Consider the following 18,909-nt stretch of genomic DNA (forward strand, 5'->3'; position numbering starts at 1 on the left):
ACAGATACAGTAAATACTTACTGTTAGCTCTTTTGTGAATTTCTTCCCTTCAGTACTGAAAACTACTCTCTCATTTGACCAATGCACAATTTAAATGCTGGGAAGTATGGTGACTTTTTTCCTATTGTTATCTATATCTTTATGCTAATTCTGCCTTGTCTAAGTACAGAAGTGATGTGAGGATCTGGAGTAAGCAGGAATATAATCTTAATTGCAAGTTATTAGTCTATTTTTTTGCAGGATGAGCTGATCTCAGGATTTAGTGTACCCAGTAGAATGAAAGTTTGTGAGGAGTGTGTGATGTTTATATGTCTAGTATTGGGTTACAGCCTTCAATTTAAAACACCCCATTAAGAAAGTTGGCATAAATTTTGCTTGGTTAGAAGAGGCTATAAACATTTACACCTTATCTTCATTGTGTTCTTTTTTTAATGTTTATTTCTTTTCTTTTCTTTTTTAAATAATCAATTAATTAATTAATTTTTGGCTGCATTGGGTCTTTGTTGCTGTGCGTGGGCTTTCTCTAGTTGTGGCAAGTGGGGGCTACTCTTCATTGTGGTGCACAGGCTTCTCATTGTGGTGGCTTCCCTTTGTTGCAGAGCGTGGGCTCTAGGGCATGCGGATTTCAGTAGTTGGGGTGCTTGGGCTTCAGCAGTTGTGGCTCGCGAGCTCTGGAGTGCAGGCTCAGTAGTTGTGGTGCACGGGCTTAGTTGCTCTGTGGCATGTGGGATCTTCCCAGACCAGGAATCAAACCCATATCCCCTGCATTGGCAGGTGGATTCTTAACCAGTGCGCCACTAGGGAAGCCCTTCATTGTGTTTTAATGAGAGTAGATTGATGGATTCCTTTTTGTGAAATTCTCCTTAGGCAGTGGTAACCAGTGTTGTTCCCAGATGTAATTCTTGGTTCCCCTTCCTATTATTTGACAGTCGTCACCCCTTCTGATTTCAGTGTCAGGTGTTACAAAAAGCATTTGATTTACACTTAATCTTTTTTTGTTAGAAATAGTTATTTTTTAATCAGAGCTACCATTAGGTACATTATAATGCATTTCTTATGCAATAACCAGCCATATTTCCTGTTTTTAGTTTAATGTATTCTAAGAAGGCACTGGGTGCTAGTTTCTTTTATAATTCTTTCTCCACAGGCTGCTTTGTACCGCCTCAGTGGAGACTGGAATCCCTTACACATTGATCCTGACTTTGCTAACTTAGCAGGTGAGTTGCTAATAATGTGAGCCAATGAAAATGTTAGCTCAGTTATCTAAATAGTACTTAAAGATGTCGCTACTTATGACTGGAATTTTGAGTAACATTTAAAAAATAGCCCTCTCCTAATATGTTTATGCAAAGGACATGGAAAGGTGGGAAGTAGTGTTCAGAAAATGGTGTACGTGAAATTCAGATTATGGTGGAAGGTAGCTCCTGCTAGTGCAAGGTCTAGGATAGGACCATGGGGATGGGTATCTGAGTTATCATGAAGGTCAAGGCTGTTGGAGAGGAGAGGAAAGAACTGAAAGGTTGAAGAAGGATCATCTACATACATGGATATTGAAATCACTGTGGATGATTTCATGGTTACAACCAAAGCTAAACAAAATAATTAGTTGTGTCCCCAGATCTCTGATATTCCTTTTTTTGTTGTTTTTTCTTTTTTTGTTTATTTCATAATTTTTTTCCCAGGAAGCATTATTTATAAAATATTTTCCATATTTCTTAACACATTATTGACCGGAGACGTATTAACACCATAGGCGTTAATTTCTGCAGAAATCCCCCCAGTCAATAATGTGTTAAAATAGATGGTATGATTCAGGCTAATGCAGTTTAAAAATGTATTTTTCAAGTCCTGAATGAACTGTTCTTGGTTTTTAAGCATGAAATGTGCCTTTATCTAACTAAATTCTCTCTCTCATTTTTAGGTTTTGACAAGCCCATATTACATGGATTATGTACATTTGGATTTTCTGCCAGGCATGTTTTACAGCAGTTTGCAGATAATGACGTGTCAAGATTCAAAGCAATTAAGGTGTGTGTAAATTATTAATAATTTAACTACTTGTTCCTTTTTAGTTTTAGAGGAGTCTCAGTGACTTCACTTAAAAATAGGTACTGTACTGAAGTTATTATTTTTATTATTTCATTGACTTGGCAATCAGCAAGTTTTCTTTTTGTAGCTATAAATGCCTCTATTACACATGCATCATGAAGGATATTATATACAGTTATACTTTTAACAGATTAATTTGATTGTTTTATAAATAGTTAGGAACATACATATAGCAGCATATATGCCTTAACAAAAACTCGAGATTTACCTTTAAAAATTTATTTATTCATTTTTTACTGTTTTATAATTTGCCTTAATTTAATTGAAAATGTTAAGTGGCTGCATTTGAACTCTAATAAACATGCACCTATATCAGTATGTTGGCTGCATATTGATTTTAGTTTTGCACTTTTTTTTTGTGGTCACTTTAAATTTATTTATTTTTGGCTGCATTGGGTCTTCCTTGCTGTGTGCGGGCTTTCTCTAGTTGCGGCGAGCGGGGGCTACTCTTCGTTGCAGTGCGTGGGCTACTCTTCATTGCAGTGTGGGCTTCTCATTGTGGTGGCTTCTCTTGCTGCAGAGCACAGGCTCTAGGTGTGCGGGCTTCAGTAGTTATAGCATGTGGGCTCAGTAGTTGTGGCTCGCAGGCTCTAGAGCACAGGCTCAGTAGTTGTGGCACACGGGCTTAGTTGCTCCGTGGCGTGTGGGATCTTCCTGGACCAAGGCTCGAACCCGTGTCCCCTGCATTGGCAGGTGGATTCTTAACCACTGCACCACCAGGGAAGCCCTAGTTTTGCACTTTTAAGTTGGCTTCAAGTTTTCATCCATTATAAATTACAAAGAAAACTGACTCTGCACAGTTTTGCATAAATCGAAAGACATATACTTAAAAAAAAAATGAAACAAAACTTTAAGGCAGTGTCAAATAGCTCTAAAAGCTTTTATCAGTTTGTGATCCATGCAGCAGTGGAAATTTATTTTCTTATGTCTTGCCTTTGATAACACTGATTATTCTCATTATTATAACTATTTTATAGTTATTATTATAATTATTTTAAAAATCAGTCAGTTATATGTACACAGAGCAAATAAAATAGTATAGAGAATTAGGAAATAAAAAGTGTAATTATTCTGTCCTATACAACAACCCCAGGTCTTATTCCTCAGACTTAATTAGTACCACTTTTAACTGCTTCTGTTAAGTTGTTCTGGTGGTTACCTATATAACTCTACTTAATATGATTATTCTTCTGTGTTTTGATTTGTCAAGATTAAACTATTTATTGATTCTATACTTTGAAAGACAAAGAATTAACTTTTACTAACTATATCCTTTCTCTACTAATTGTATGGTATTACTATTTTTATGAATTTAAATATAGTCCAATCTCTGTTTCTTCCTTTTATGCTCTCCAACCTCTCCCCCAAATTCCACCCCCCCTGCAAAGTGGAAAAGTTTCATATTAAAACATTTTTAACCCTAAAACACATTTTTTTAAAGGTTCGTTTTGCAAAACCAGTATATCCAGGACAAACTCTACAAACTGAGATGTGGAAGGAAGGAAATAGAATCCATTTCCAAACCAAGGTATGAATAATGTAGTTAGAGGTACATTGTTTTGTTACCCTCTTCACTGTATCCTATAATTATGTTCCATCCTAGCATTCTTTTGGTTATTACTATGGATATGATATAAAACTTAGAAAGTTTTTTTAAAAAATCAGTGGTAACTTTTAATTGAAAATAAGATGCCTCTGTACCTTGTTTTTTGTTTTCTGGTTTTTTTTTTTTTTTTTTTTTTTTTTTTTTTACAGTCCAGGTCTTTTATTTTCTTTACCCCCATCATGCCATGAATTCATAGGGAATGGGCTCCAGCAGTTCAGGCTCTTTTCCATTGGTTCTCACGAGGTGTGCTTCCCTGGGTGGAGCAGGCTGGCTCTTCAGCTGAACCCAAGTACCTTTCTCTTTGGCTTCCTTCTTTTTCTGATCATTTTCCTTCACTCGTTTCAGGAAGCTATCTTGGCTCTTAGAGTGCTTAACATGCTTGATACGCACATTAATTCTCTTGGCAAGAATCTTGCCCTTAACTTGTTTGTTTACAATGATGCCAACAGCATGCTGAGTAACACTGTAGACTCCCCCAGTTTTGCCATGGTAACATTTGTGGGGCATTCCTTTTTGAACAGTGCCCGTTCCCTTGATATCTACAATATCACCTTTCTTGTAGATTCGCATGTATGTGGCCAAAGGAGCAGCTCCGTGTTTTCTAAAAGGCCTAGAGAACATGTAGCGGGTGCCCCTCCTCTTTCCCTTTGTGTTGGTCATTTTGGCGAATTACTGGAAGATGGCGGTTCTGGCCGAAAAGAAGCTATTTTCTGTTTTTTATTCTCAGCAAAATTGGTGCCTATCTACATAGCATTTCTGAAAACCCAACCAACCATATCTTTTTGGCTCAACCCATCATTCAAGTTGTTGTCAGAATATGATCTTCAGAAAATTAAAGGCATGACTCTCAGACAGATATAAAATGAAAATGTGATGAAAATTTATTTAATTCCTTAATGAGGGAGCTAGCAAGATGATAAAACTGGTTCAAAGGAGAACTAGAACAACAGGGTTTATGTGGTCCAACAGGGAAAGCATTCTAAAATAATTTTGCTGAGTTAGAGACAAAACTAGTTAATTGTCCTATAAAACAGTAAAACCATATCTGTTATGGTTATATTTCCTACTGGACAGAAATCGTGTGCATCTTCATCACACAAAAACCCACAAATTAACATCTTATGTCACAGAGTCTGGGCTTAATTAATAGTAAGTAACAAGACAGAGTATATCTCCCTATAGAGTTAAGTAATTTTGGGGTGAGGCTGTTAGCAGTGCTCCAGTAAAATACTAAAAGGACATGCAATCAGCCTTTTATAAGTTTTTTACAGATTATTTTGTTAATGCAATTGACCAGGGTGATACTTTTTGGCCTGATCATTTGTACTACATTGATGGTTTGTGTCGAGCAGTTTAAATACCACCACCAACAATAATAACAGCGTAAAGTTGTCGAGTACCTATAAACAGGCTATCCCATTATTTCTACTATGCATAACAACTCTACATGTAACTTAGGCAAATCTAGGTTCAGGTCTCTTAAATAACTTGCTCATGGTCACATAGAAAGTGGTGGAGCTGGGATAGACACCCAGGTCTGCCTGGCTCAAGGCTTAGTTCCTAGGACCTAACTTATTATTTTTTTTTTACTGTATCATGATCTCTTTCATAAATATAAATACTTTGCAGAACTCTTCTTTGTATGGCTGCCTTCTGCTTATTACTTCCTGATGCTTGCAGTATCATTTTCCTGCCTCATGGATGCACACTGTTTATTTCACTTTTCAAATTTCTTTTGTCTTTTTGGCTTCAGTGGAAGCTCTACCTTGTCCTTAGAGGTAGCCCCTTACTACTCCCCTTTCTCTCATCCATATAAAAACACATACTGGCTTTCTCTGAAATCCTCCTACAATTAATGGTGCCACATATTCTGGAATCCTCTTATTTTCTAATTATTTCATCTACGTTTATTCATTTATTTATTTTTAACATCTTTATTGGAGTATAATTGCTTTACAATAGTGTGTTAGTTTCTGCTGTATAACAAAGTGAATCAGCTATACATATACATATATCCCCATATCCCCGCCCTCTTGCTTCTTCCTCCCACCCTCCCTATTCCACCCCTCTAGATGGTCACAAAGCACCAAGCTGATCTCCCTGTGCTATGTGGCTGCTTCCCACTAGCTATCTATTTTATGTTTGGTAGTGTATATATGTCCATGCCACTCTCTCACTTTGTCCCAGCTTACCCGTCCCCATCCCCGTGTCCTCAAGTCCATTCTCTACATCTGCATCTTTATCCGTATCCTGCCCCTAGGTTTTTCAGAACCTTTTTTTTTTTATATTCCATATATAGGTGTCAGCATACGGTATTTGTTTTTCTCTGACATACTTCACTCTGTATGGTAGTCTCTAGGGCCATCCACCTCACTACAAGTAACTCAATTTCATTTCTTTTTATGGCTGAGTAATATTCCATTGTATACATGTGGCACATCTTCTTTATCCATTCAACTGTCAATGGACACTTAGGTTGCTTCCATGTCCTGGCTATTGTAAATAGTGCTGCAGTGAACACTGTGGTACATGACTCTTTTCGAATTATGGTTTTCTCAGGGTATATGCCCAGTACTGGGATCGCTGGGTTGTATGGTAATTCTATTTTTAGTTTGTTAAGGAACCTCCATACTGTTCTCCATAGTGGCTGTATCAATTTACATTCCCACCAACAGTGCAAGAGGGTTCCCTTTTCTCCACACCCTCTCCAGCATTTATTGTTTTTAGATTTTTTGATGATACCCATTCAGACCAGTGTGAGGGGATACCTCATTGTAGTTTTGATTTGCATTTCTCTAATAATTAGTGATGTTAAGCATCCTTTCATGTGTTTGTTGGAAATCTGTATATCTTCTTTGGAGAAATGTCTATTTAGGTCTTCTACCATTTTTGGATTGGGTTGTTTGTTTTTTTTGGTATTGAGCTGCATGAGCTGCCTGTTTATTTTGGAGATTAATCCTTTGTCAGTTGCTTCATGTGCAAACATCTTCTCCCATTCTGAGGGTTGTCTTTTCATCTTGTTTATGGTCTCCTTTGCTGTGCAAAAGCTTTTACGTTTCATTAGGTCCCATTTGTTTATTTTTGTTTTTATTTCCATTACTCTAGGAGGTGGGTCAAAAAGAATCTTGCTGTGATTTATGTCATAGAGTGTTCTGCCTATGTTTTCCTCTGAGAGTTTTATAGTGTCTGGCCTTACCTTTAGGTCTTTAATCCATTTTGAGTTTATTTTTGTGTATGGTGTTAGGGAGTGTTCTAATTTCATTCTTTTACATGTAACTGTCCAGTTTTCCCAGCACCGCTTACTGAAGAGGCTGTCTTTTCTCCATTGTATATTCTTGCCTCCTTTATCAAAGATAAGGTGACCATATGTGTGTGGGCTTGTCTCTGGGCTTTCTATCTTGTTCCATTGACCTATATTTCTGTTTTTGTGCCAGTACCATACTGTCTTGATTACTGTAGCTTTGTAGTATAGTCTGAAGTCAGGGAGCCTTATTCCTCCAGCTCCGTTTTTCTTTCTCAAGATTGCTTTGGCTGTTCAAGATCTTTTGTGTTTCCATATAAATTGTGAAATTTTTTGTTCTAGTTATGTGAAAAATGCCATTGGCACTTTGATAGGGATTGCATTGAATCTGTAGATTGCTTTGGGTAGTATAGCCATTTTCACAATATTGATTCTTCCAATCCCAGAACATGTTATATCTCTCCATCTGTTTGTATTATCTTTAATTTCTTTCATCAGTGTCCTATAGTTTTCTGCATACATGTCTTGTGTCTCCTTAGGTAGGTTTATTCTTAGAATTTTATTCTTTTTGTTGCAATGGTAGATGGGAGGGTTTCCTTAATTTCTCTTTCAGATTTTTCATTATTAGTGTATAGGAATGCAAGAGATTTCTGTGCATTAATTTTATATACTACTACTTTATGAAATCCATTGATTAGCTCTAGTAGTTTTCTGGTAGCATCTTTGGGATTCTCTGTGTATAGTATCATGTCATCTGCAAACAGTGACAGTTTTACTTCTTCTTGTCTGATTTGGATTCTTTTTATTTCTTTTTCTTCTCTGATTGCTGTGGCTAAAACTTCCAAAACTATGTTGAATAATAGTGGTGAGAGTGGGCAGCCTTGTCTTGTTCCTGATCTTAGTGGAAATGGTTTCAGTTTTTCACCATTGAGAATGTTGTTGGCTGTGGGTTTGTCATATATGGCCTTTATTCTGTTGAGGTAAGTTCCCTCTATGCCTAGTTTCTGGAGAGTTTTTTTCATAAATGGGTGTTGAATTTTGTCAAAAGCTTTTTCTGCATCTATTGAGATGATCATATTGTTTTTCTCCTTCAATTTTTTAATATGGTTTATCACATTGATTGATTTGTGTATATTGAAGAATCCTTGCATTACTGGGATAAACCCCACTTGATCATGGTGTATTATCCTTTTAATGTGCTGTTGGGTTCTGTTTGCTAGTATTTTTTTTTTTTTTTTTTGGCGGTATGCGGGCCTCTCACTGTTGTGGCCTCCCCCGCTGCGGAGCACAGGCTCCGGACGCGCAGGCTCCGGACGCGCAGGCTCAGCGGCCATGGCTCACGGGCCCAGCCGCTCCGCGGCATATGGGATCCTCCCAGACCGGGGCACGAACCCGTATCCCCTGCATCGGCAGGCGGACTCTCAACCACTTGCGCCACCAGGGAGGCCCTGTTTGCTAGTATTTTGTTGAGGATTTTTGCATCTGTGTTCTTCAGTGATATTGGTCTGTTGTTTTCTTTCTTTGTGACATCTTTGTCTGGTTTTGGTATCAGGGTGATGGTGGCCTTGTAGGATGAGTTTGGGAGTGTTCCTACCTCTGCTATATTTTGGAAGAGTTTGAGAAGGATAGGTGTTAGCTCTTCTCTAAATGTTTGATAGAATTGGCCTGTGAATCCCTCTGGTCCTGGACTTTTGTTTGTTGGAAGAGTTTTAGTTACAGTTTCAATTTCAGTGCTTGTGAATGGTCTGTTTATATTTTCTATTCCTTCCTGGTTCAGTCTCAGGAGGTTGTGCTTTTCTAAGAATTTGTCCATTTCTTCCATGTTGTCCATTTTATTGGCATATAGTTGCTTGTGGTAATCTCTCTGATCCTTTGTATTTCTGCAGTGTCAGTTGTTACCTCTCCTTTTTCACTTCTAATTCTATTGATTTGAGTCTTCCCTTTTTTTTTTTTGATTAGTCTGGCTAGTGGTTCATCAACTTTGTTTCTCTTCTCAAAGAACTGGCTTTTAGTTTTATTGATCTTTGCTATTGTTTCCTTCGTTTCTTTTTCATTTATTTATGATCTGATCTTTATGATGTCTTTCCTTCTGCTAACTTTGGGGTTTTTTTGTTCTTCTTTTTCTAAGTGCTTTAGGTGTAATGTTAGACTGTTTATTTGAGATTTTTCTTGTTTCTTGAGGTAGGATTGTTTGAAAGATCTTTTTTTCTGAAGTATAATGGGGAGTAGTCAAGGGAGAATGATCTTCCTGATTGTTAAAAGTCAGTTTTAATAAATGCTGCCTTAAGTTTTAGACATTGTCCTATACATTTGTAGCAATACCATACTTTTATGAAAGAATACCACTGGAATAATCTTAGCTGATGTATTAGGAATTAATATTAGAGTTCCTTTAATATTTTATAAAAAGGCTATTTAAGTATTACTTTATACTGTTTACACTTCCTTTTGGAAATAAGAGCTAGAATTATTTCTTTAAAAAGACTGTGGTCTGTTCCTACCCAATTTTATTCTATGTTAACCGAACAAATACACTTTATGTACCCCTACCTCATGTGGATTTTGTGCCATGCCTTTTACTATTTATAAGAATTAAGCAATTCTCACCCTGGTTCCCCATTAGACATACTTATATTGGAAAAAAAAATCCCCCAAATACCAATGCTCAGGGTCCACCCCAAACCATTTAAATTGGAATATTTGGAGATGGGACCTGGTCATAAATATTTTTTAAAAGGGCTCCAGTTGATTCTACAGTTAGGATTAATTAACACTTGTATTAAATCAGTAAGCCTTCATGTTTATTTCTCTTGATATTTAATTTATGAACTGTTTATTTAATTTGGATTATTTTCTTTTTCATATGAAGAAAAATATAAATTTCTTTTAAAAGACTTTATACTGTTTCACAATGAAATTGTATTTTCATTGGAATCATCGGAGTGAACTGGTTGTTTTTTTTTTTCTCTTGTACCTTTATAAGATCCAAGGAACTGGAGACATCGTCATTTCAAATGCATATGTGGATCTTGTGCCAACAGCTGATGTTTTAGCTAAGACACCATCTGAGGTGGGTTATAACCACTGACCTCCAAGTCATACCCTGACCTATGAATTTCAATTGAGATCACTTTAAGAATATTCAGTCTACTTTAGAAAATTAAGAGCTATGAAAGATTCTTAATTGTGGAAGTGGAGAACAGTAATTTAAAACTGCTTGGAGAAAAAGGAATATTTTGACAACTTATGAATTTTTTTAAAAACTTTTTTTGTGGGGATACTAGGGTAGCTTTCAAGAGAATATAAGTAATTTTCTAGTTTTAGAGTAACTAAATCAGTTGTTTAATGAGAAATCTTAAACAGTATTTGGGAGAAAAATATATTAAAAATTTAAATATCCTGTACCTTTTTCTTGATTTAAAGATTTGTATAATGCTTTGAATGCAGATATAAAAACAGTAGCATGTATTATTTATTAAAACATTTGTGTTATTCTGTATTAACATGCTGAAACTTTTAATAAAAATATTTATATTTTCTGTCTCCAAAATATTAACTTTGTAATGTAGAGGTTTTCAAACCCATGATCTTTGTCTTTCATTCACCATATTATCATATAACTGAATGAAAATTAAAATCTCTTTAAGAGAATGTAAGATCAAAATCTTAAGAAATTTTAGATCTAGACAGAAATTCAGGCTTCATGTAATTTAATCCTATTTTACAAACAGAGAAATGAAACCACAGTAGTTGACTGATTTGCCCAGTATCTTCCTGCTGAAGTTAGTTAGGATATAAGTTATCCAGTTAGTTCCTAGTCTACTTGTAAAATATTATTTCTGAATTTTGATAAAAGTAAAATTCTTTTATTAAGAGGAGTGAGGTTCTGGATGACATAAATTAATATAAGGAAAGGTGTGAAAGAAACCTAGTGAGAAAAAGCTAGTTTCCCTTATTTATGTGCAGGTTTTAAAAAAAAAATCACATTGTTGCACTTTTATTTTGTAATAGTTTTATCCCCTTGAGTCATTTTTACAGAACTTCTAAAATTAAATTAACTTTTCTCTTTTTGCTAGGGTAGGGAACTTCAGAGTACCCTTGTGTTTGAGGAAATAGGTCGCCGCCTTCAGCATATGGGGGGAGAGGTGGTGAAGAAAGTAAATGCTGTGTTTGAGTGGCATATCACTAAAGGTGAAAATACTGCAGCTAAGTGGAGTAAGTCATGTCCCTGGCTCTATAATATTCTAAGATAACTCTTAGTCAATAGAGATAAAGTATCCTTGTTATAACTAAAGCCTGTCTCTTTGAAGGTAGGTAAATCTTAACCTTCTTCAGTAAGTTGTTTTTTTATGGGAAATAACGGGTTTCATGGCACCCAAAGGCATGCATGTTTTTTAGAGATGAAGGGATTCAATTAAAATGAAAATATCTGTTGTAAAGATTTCATTGTAACACCTGAAATTAGTACTTTAAACAGTCACCTTAGCCGTATGCTTCTTTAACTAATCTTCAAATTCCTCTTAAATGTGAAGAAAGTACATCAGGTTAAATGAAATATTTTAAAGTTTTGAGTAATTCTCATTATATTTTAACAGCTTTAAAAATATTTTCTTCATTCCCCCCAAATTAACATTTGGATTATCACCTTAACTATCAGTATATAATCATAATTATTTTCTTCATCTATATAGATGGCAATCAAAGGTACTAATTTTATCTAATCTAGGGAAGTTATCTACTAGAGTGCCATGTTAGCAACCTGGCAAGGCATCCAGTATAAGCCAAGTTGCTGCAGAGAGAAAGCAGTTACATTTCCATTCACTTCTGTGGAGCTCCAAAAGGACTCTGGTACCATTTTAAGAAGAAAGAGAAAATAAAAAGGGAAAGGGGTAAAAAAAATTCTACCATGTCTTTTGTATCTGTTGTGTAACTACATTCTTAATCATGGCACAAATTTTTCTGTGCTGTGGTCTCTTAAAAGACTGCAGTGTCCAATTTTAATTTAATTCTTAAAGTGAAATTGGGGAAGGTAAGATGAAATTACTAAAGATGAGTAAAAAAATTTTTCTAGATGAGAGAATTTTCTTCTTTTTCTATCTGCATAATAAAAGCACTAGCACTTTTGTGGGCTCACTTTGCTAATCAGCCAGATCTGTTAGCAAGTTTTTAAGTATCCAGTGTCTATATGTCATGACACAAAAATATGTGGCTTTATCAGATTTCACTGTTCTGTTTTTATATAGGTTAAGGGGAGTGAGTATATATCCATTCTCTTTTTTCAGCATCAGTCAATTATAGATTGAGAGGCCACTGCTTCTAACAATGAGAGTGTCTTAATTCAGTTTGCTATAACAAATATACTATAGACTGGGTAGGTTCAACAACAGAAATTTATTTTCTCGTAGTGTGGAGGCTGGAAGGTCCAGTGTGAGGGTGTCAGCATGTTTGGGCTCTAGTGAGAACCCTCTTTCTGGTTTGTGGATGGCCGCCTCCTTACTGTTTACCCACAAGGCAGAGAGAAAGATCATCTCTCTTATGTCTCTTCTTCTAAGGACACTAACCCCATTATGGAGCCTCTACTCTCATGATCTCACCTAAACCTAATTACCTCCCAAAGGCCCCATTTCCAAATACCATCATGATTTGGAGATTAGGGCTTCAACGTATGGATTTTGGAGGAACACAAACATTTATTCCATAGCTGACTGCTATTCATATTTTGAATCATGAAGCATGCTATTAATGAACTCTGACCATCATTTCTTTACCTTTATATTATAAAGTGTTCTAGCTTTACTTTGATTGGTAGAATATTCTTTCTTTATAGAGTATTCTAACCTTTATGTTATGGTTTATGTTATAGAGTATTCTGATCTCTAGAGTTGTTGGAGAAAAATGGTGTATCAGTGAATGTTTACTGAAACTTCTTGATTTCTCATGTTTTTTGTCTTGAGGTCCCAAGGGGCAGGACCCTTTCATTTGTAGTCAAGCAGCTGTGGTCCCTTGAATCTGTCTACTAATGTGGTACAGGGAGCATCCAGAATAGTTTTAGCTCAAGGATTTTCCCCATCCTTCATAACTGTGAAGTACAATGGGATCCTGTGTAGTTAAGGTTGGCCAAGAGCCCTTGGAATGCTGAGGGACTCCTGGAAGTGACCTGTGATTGGCTTACACTCCAGGACCATGTTAACTTTCAGGCCCATCTCAAACCTGGTTGTAATCCTTCTCCGGGGACTGTAGGCTAGTGTATGAGATGTAGTATACTATGGTGGTACCTGAAAGCAAGGATTGTAGGCTGTGCTTCTGCAAGTCCCACAACTGATGGTATGAACCATCTTCACTCATTATTTGTATACCACATATCATGCAGATAATCTGTCTATACAGACTTTTTTTTAAAGGAAAAAATCTTTAGGTTTGGGATTTTACTTGCACAGTAGAAACTACTGTTTTGTAGATTTTCATTATTTTTATTCTGAGATTACTATTTTAGAGTGCCTAAATACCTTGTAAATCAGACTGTTTTATTTCTCATTACAATTAAAGATCACTGTAAATGCTCACTGAGACCAAAAAAATTAAAATGTATCTCTAAATCAACTAAAACTTTTTGAGACCATCTTCTATTACATATTCCTAGGAAACATTTTGAAGTTTTGTTCAATTGATTTTGGTTTAATGTAAGTTTCTTTTTAACATAACAATTGCTATTCCTTTTAGGGAGTATATTTTCATTATATAAAATTTGGTATATAAAAGTATAGAGCAGAAAATAATGATGTATAATCCCACTACCTACAGTTAACATTTTGATGTTTGTCCTTCTGGAGGACATTTGTGCTTATAGGAGGTTAATTCAGAAGGGGGTAAAGGAAGCCAAAACATGTAATATGTATTTAGTTACCCAAAGTTCAAAGTGTCTATTTTTTTTTCTAAATAACTTCATAGATTAACAGTGATGTGTAGGTATCATCACTTTCTTTCTATTTTCTGTCCTTCCTTCTTTTTATCTATTCATGATGGAATTCAACCTTTTCCCCTGTAGATGAAACTATATTAGAAGTTGAGTTATAAATATAAAACACAGGATTTTTGAACATACTGGTGAAGGAAAGGAATGCGAGCTGTAAGAGAAAACATGCTGGAATTATGTGTCTCACAGTTGGCAGAAAAGAACTCTGTAGAGATTTGTAAAGTATACAAGTGATTCACTCTGGCAAATAGTGTAATTTCCTTCAATATACTGTCAATAACCAACTAAGATTTTCTCCTTAGTATCACTTTCCTTGTAGAAAGTATTAGAAAATGTGCTTACATTTAATAATTAACTTTAATTAACCTAGGCAAAAGGTTTTTTCTTGTATTTTCACCAGAAAAATGGGAATATTAGAAACCTGTTAATAACTACTTGTAATTGATGCTTGTGGCTTTTGTTTGTTTTATCATCTCTTCTTCAGGTCCAAATTTATCAAAGCTAACAATCAAATTGGGTCTTGAAGCTTTTCTGAAAGTGTTCATCATTATCTTTGGTTATCTGCCTGTCTTTTATTTGATCTGATTCTCAGCTGTGTAACTTTTTTCAATTCTGGTTGTTTTCTCACCATCTTTGCATCACTGAGCTAAGAGTAGCTGGCAGCAGTAGAAAGTATCTATTTGTTTTGGCTTATGATATTTTAGAAGATGATTCCATGTTGGTATCTCTCTTTTGCATCTTGGTGCTTAATGACATAAAATAGATGATTGAATGCTCTGACTTAGGGAATACCTAATTTTTTTTTTTTTACAAGCAGTTTTAAAAATGTTTTGCTAAACAGTTAATCACCAAATTCTTGGTATTTTAAATTGCTGTTAGTTGTCCCAGTCATGTTTGCATTATGGCAGATCCAAACCTGTTTACAGAGAACAGGCTTAGCTCCCTAGTTCACCTATGGAACTGGAGTTACACAAGTGACAGGCCTTGAGCAAGTCTAGGAACCAAGGGGTTTGGGCTCAGTGGCCTGGAAGATGCATGTCAAACCCAAAGATCCTGGACTGTGCCCATCTTCCCTGCTCCTTCCCCTATCTTGCCATCCAAACAACACCAACAGTGAATCTCTGGGCAGAATGTGTGTCTATGTCGGGATTTTTAAAAACCAAATTAGTGTGAGTCTAGAGAGAATGGGGAGAGTTCTGGTGTCAGTGTTGGTTTTGGCTGTGGAGGAGGAGGAGTCTTAGCTGTGTCTTTCGAGGTTAGGCCTCTGTGAGGCCTGTTGAGCTTGATCATCTAGGAGCAGGAGGGCTGCCTGGGTGAGGACCCTTCCTCTTCTCTGGGGAACAAGAGTGTGTAATGGAGAGATGTAGCCCCTTGACATGCATAAGAAACCAGAGGGTGGGCCTCAGTGAGGTGCTTTTGGGAAGGAAGCCCAGATCTTGGAATGCTCACTTGCACCTTCTTATCCATACTGATGTGCAAAATATTAATGAAATAAAAAAGAATCAGAAAGAGAAACATTGTAGACTTCTTCAGCTGTTTTGGGAGCTGAAATCAGAACATTGTAGCAAGGTCATCCTGTTGAGTAAAATCTGTAACACTATCTATTATTTATTATAAAATAAAAATTTTTTATTGAGGTATAGTTGATGTACAATATTGTATAAATTTCAGGTGTACCACATAGTGATTCACAATTTTTAAAGGTTATATTTCATTTATAGTTATTATAAAATATATTTCCTGTGTTGTACAATGTATATAATAGATATATAGCTTATCTGTTTATCTATTTATTTATTTATTTAATACATGACATCCCTAGGTTAGTTTGTTTACTGGATCTATACTTTTTTTTTTAATTGACATACAGTTAATTTACAATGTTGTGTTAGTTTCTGGTGTACAGCAAAGTGATTCAGTTATATATATATATATTTACACATATACATATGTATATACACATATATATATTCTTTTCATATTCTTTTTCATTATAGCTTATTACAAGATACATAATACAGTTCCCTGTGCAAAAGAGTAGGACTTGTTGTTTACCTATTTTATATATATTAGTTTGTATCTGGTAATCCCAAGCTCCTAATTTATCCCCTCTCCTCTTCCCCCTTTGGTAACTATAAGTTTGTTTTCTGTCTGTGAGTCTGTTTCTGTTTTGTAAATAAGTTCATATTTTGGATTCCACATATAAATGATATCATATAATATTTGTCTTTCTCTGTTTGACTTAATTCAATTAGTATGACATTCTCTAGGTCCATCTATGTTGCTGCAAATGTCATTATTTCATTCTTTTTTTTAAAAATATTTATTTATTTATTTTGGCTGCACAGGGTCTTAGCTGCAGTGTGAGGGATCTTTAGTTGCGGCACGCGGGATCTAGCTCCCTGACCAGGGATCGAACCCAGCCCCCATGCATTGGGAGCACAGAGTCTTAACCACTGGACCACCAGGGAAGTCCCCATTATTTCATTCTTATGGCTGAGTAGTAGTCTGTTGTGTGTGTGTGTGTGTGTATGTGTGTATATACACACACCACATCTTCTTTATCCATTCATCTGTTGATGGACATTCAGATTGCTTCCATGTCTTGGCTATTGTAAATAGTGCTGCTATGAATATTGGGGTGCATGTATCTTTTCCAGTTAGAATTTTCTTCAGAATTATGCCCAGGGGTGGGATTGCTGGATCATATGGTAACTCTATTTTTGGGGTTTTTTTTTTTTGGTTTTTTTTTTTTGCGGTAAGCGGGCCTCTCACTGTTGTGGCCTCTCCCGTTGTGGAGCACAGGCTCTGGACGTGCAGGCTCAGCGGCCACGGCTCACAGGCCTAACTGCTCTGCGGCATGTGGGATCTTCCTGGACCGGGGCACGAACCCATGTCCCCTGCATCAGCAGGTGGACTCTCAACCACTGCGCCACCAGGGAAGCCCTATTTTTGGTTTTTTAAGGAGCCTCCATACTGTGCTCCATAGTGGCTGCACCATTTTACATTCCCACCAACAATATAGAAGGGTTCCTTTTCCTCCACACCCTTTCCAGCATTTATTATTTGTAGACTTTTTGATGATTGCCATTCTGACTGGTGTGAGGTGATACCTCACTGTAGTTTTAATTTGCATTTCTCTAATAATTAGCAGTGTTGAGCAACTTTTCATGTGCTTATTGGCCATCTGTATGTCTTCTTTGGAGAAATGTCTATTTAGGTCTTATGCCCATTTAAAAAATTTTTTTTTGATATTGAATTATATGAGCTGTTTGTATATTTTGGAAATTAAGCCCTGTCTGTCGCATTGTTTGCAAATATTTTCTCCCAGTGTGGAGGTTATCTTTTCATTTTGTTTATGGTTTTCTTTGCTGTGCAAAAGCTTGTAAGTTTGATTAGGTTCCATTTATTTATTTTTCCTTTTATTTCTTTTACCTTGGGAAACTGACCTAAGAAAACATTGGTACAATTTATGTTAGAGAATGTTTTGCCTATGCTCTCTTCTAAGAGTTTTCTGGTGTCATGTCTTATACTTAAGTCTTTAAACTATTTTGAGTTGATTTTTGTGTACGGTGTGAGGGTGTGTTCTAACTTCATTAATTTACATGCAGCTGTCCAGCTTTCCCAGCACCACTTGCTGAAGAGACTGTCTTTTCTCCATTGTATATTTTTGCCTCCTTTGTCAAAGATTAATTGACCGTAGATGTGTGGGTTTATTTCTGGGCTCTCTTCTGTTCCACTGATCCAATATCTGTTTTTGTACCAGTACCATGCCATTTTGATTACTGTAGCTTTATAGTATTGTCTGAAGTCTGGGAGGGTTATGCCTCCTGCTTTGTTCTTTTTCCTCAGGATTGCTTTGGCAATTCTCGGTCTTTTATGGTTCCATATAAATTTTAGAATTATTTGTTCTAGTTCTGTGAAAAATGTCATGGGTAATTTGATAGGGATTGTATTAAATCTGTAAATTGCTTTGGGTAGTATGGCCATTTGAACAATATTAATTCTTCCAATCCAAGAGCATGGGATATCTTTCCATTTCTTTAAATCATCTTCCATTTCCTTTATCAGTGTTTTACAGTTCTCAGCATATGAACCTTTCACCTCCTTGGTCAGGTTTATTCCTAAGTTTTTTATTTTTTTGATATGATTTTAAAAAGGATTTTTTTTTTTTTACTTTGCCTTTCTGATATTTCATTGTTAGTGTAAAGAAATGCAACTGTATGTTAATCTTGTATTCTGCTACCTTGCTGAATATATCAGTTCTAGTAGTCTTTGTGTGGAATTTTTAGGGTCTTCTGTATTTAGTATCATGTCATCTGCATATAATGACAATTTTACCTCTTTCCTTCTAATGTGGATACCTTTTATTTCTTTTTCTTGTCTGAATGCCGAATAGACTTCCAGTACTATGTTGAATAGGAGTGGTCATCCTTGTCTTGTTCCAGATTTTAGCAGGAAGGCTTTCAGCTTTTCACCATTGAATATTATGTTGGCTGTGGGTTTGTCATAAATAGCTTTTATTAAGTTGAGGTATGTTCCTTGTATACCCACTTTGGTAAGAGTGTTGTAATTTGTAAGGTATATATTCTAAAACCTTCAAATATCTCTAAGTCCAAATATATGTTCTCATCTAACACCTTTCCCTCCCCCATTAAATTCTGTAAAGTATAACTGAAATTTTTTGGACTTTTTCAGTGCATTAATGATTATATAAGTACTTAGCTAAAATAATTCATAAAGCTTTAAAAATACATTCTGCCACAAAAAGAAAATACATATAGCTTGTTTCTTCATTTCATTTAGATTACCCATGACGTAACAGGTGTCTGTAAACCTAAAGTGATGGTGGTGGATGACGATCCTCCTGCAGGAGCCATTTGTAGACCATGACTTGAGCCTCTGTGGAATGGGGAGTTTCACTCCTTTACCCCAAATTTCAGTATTCTTGCTAAGAACTTCCCCCTTTTTAGCCTTCTT

The 18,909-nt window shown here is 35.9% G+C and overlaps 2 protein-coding genes across 2 annotated transcripts in view; one reads left to right on the plus strand and one right to left on the minus strand.

Annotated features, from left to right (window-relative positions):
- HSD17B4 (hydroxysteroid 17-beta dehydrogenase 4) overlaps window positions 1-18,909 on the plus strand; it is a 97,619-nt gene that overhangs the window by 67,797 nt on the left and 10,913 nt on the right. Inside the window, exons 18-22 of the mRNA XM_060091875.1 lie at window positions 1,148-1,217; window positions 1,922-2,028; window positions 3,551-3,637; window positions 9,940-10,026; window positions 11,033-11,171. Of these exons, the coding sequence (XP_059947858.1) occupies window positions 1,148-1,217; window positions 1,922-2,028; window positions 3,551-3,637; window positions 9,940-10,026; window positions 11,033-11,171 (490 nt within the window). The remainder of the gene's footprint in view (window positions 1-1,147; window positions 1,218-1,921; window positions 2,029-3,550; window positions 3,638-9,939; window positions 10,027-11,032; window positions 11,172-18,909) is intronic.
- Window positions 3,893-4,412, minus strand: LOC132485356 (large ribosomal subunit protein eL21-like). The gene has a single exon (XM_060091874.1). It carries the CDS (start codon window positions 4,373-4,375, stop codon window positions 3,893-3,895), a length of 483 nt encoding a protein of 160 aa, XP_059947857.1. The 5' UTR covers window positions 4,376-4,412.

Source organism: Mesoplodon densirostris, chromosome 3 (assembly GCF_025265405.1).
Source record: "Mesoplodon densirostris isolate mMesDen1 chromosome 3, mMesDen1 primary haplotype, whole genome shotgun sequence".
In the NCBI taxonomy this organism is placed as follows: Eukaryota; Metazoa; Chordata; class Mammalia; order Artiodactyla; family Ziphiidae; genus Mesoplodon; species Mesoplodon densirostris.

Excerpts from the sequence above, each read along its gene's own strand:
- LOC132485356 (XM_060091874.1), bottom strand. The coding sequence starts at position 4,375 with ATGACCAACACAAAGGGAAAGAGGAGGGGCACCCGCTACATGTTCTCT.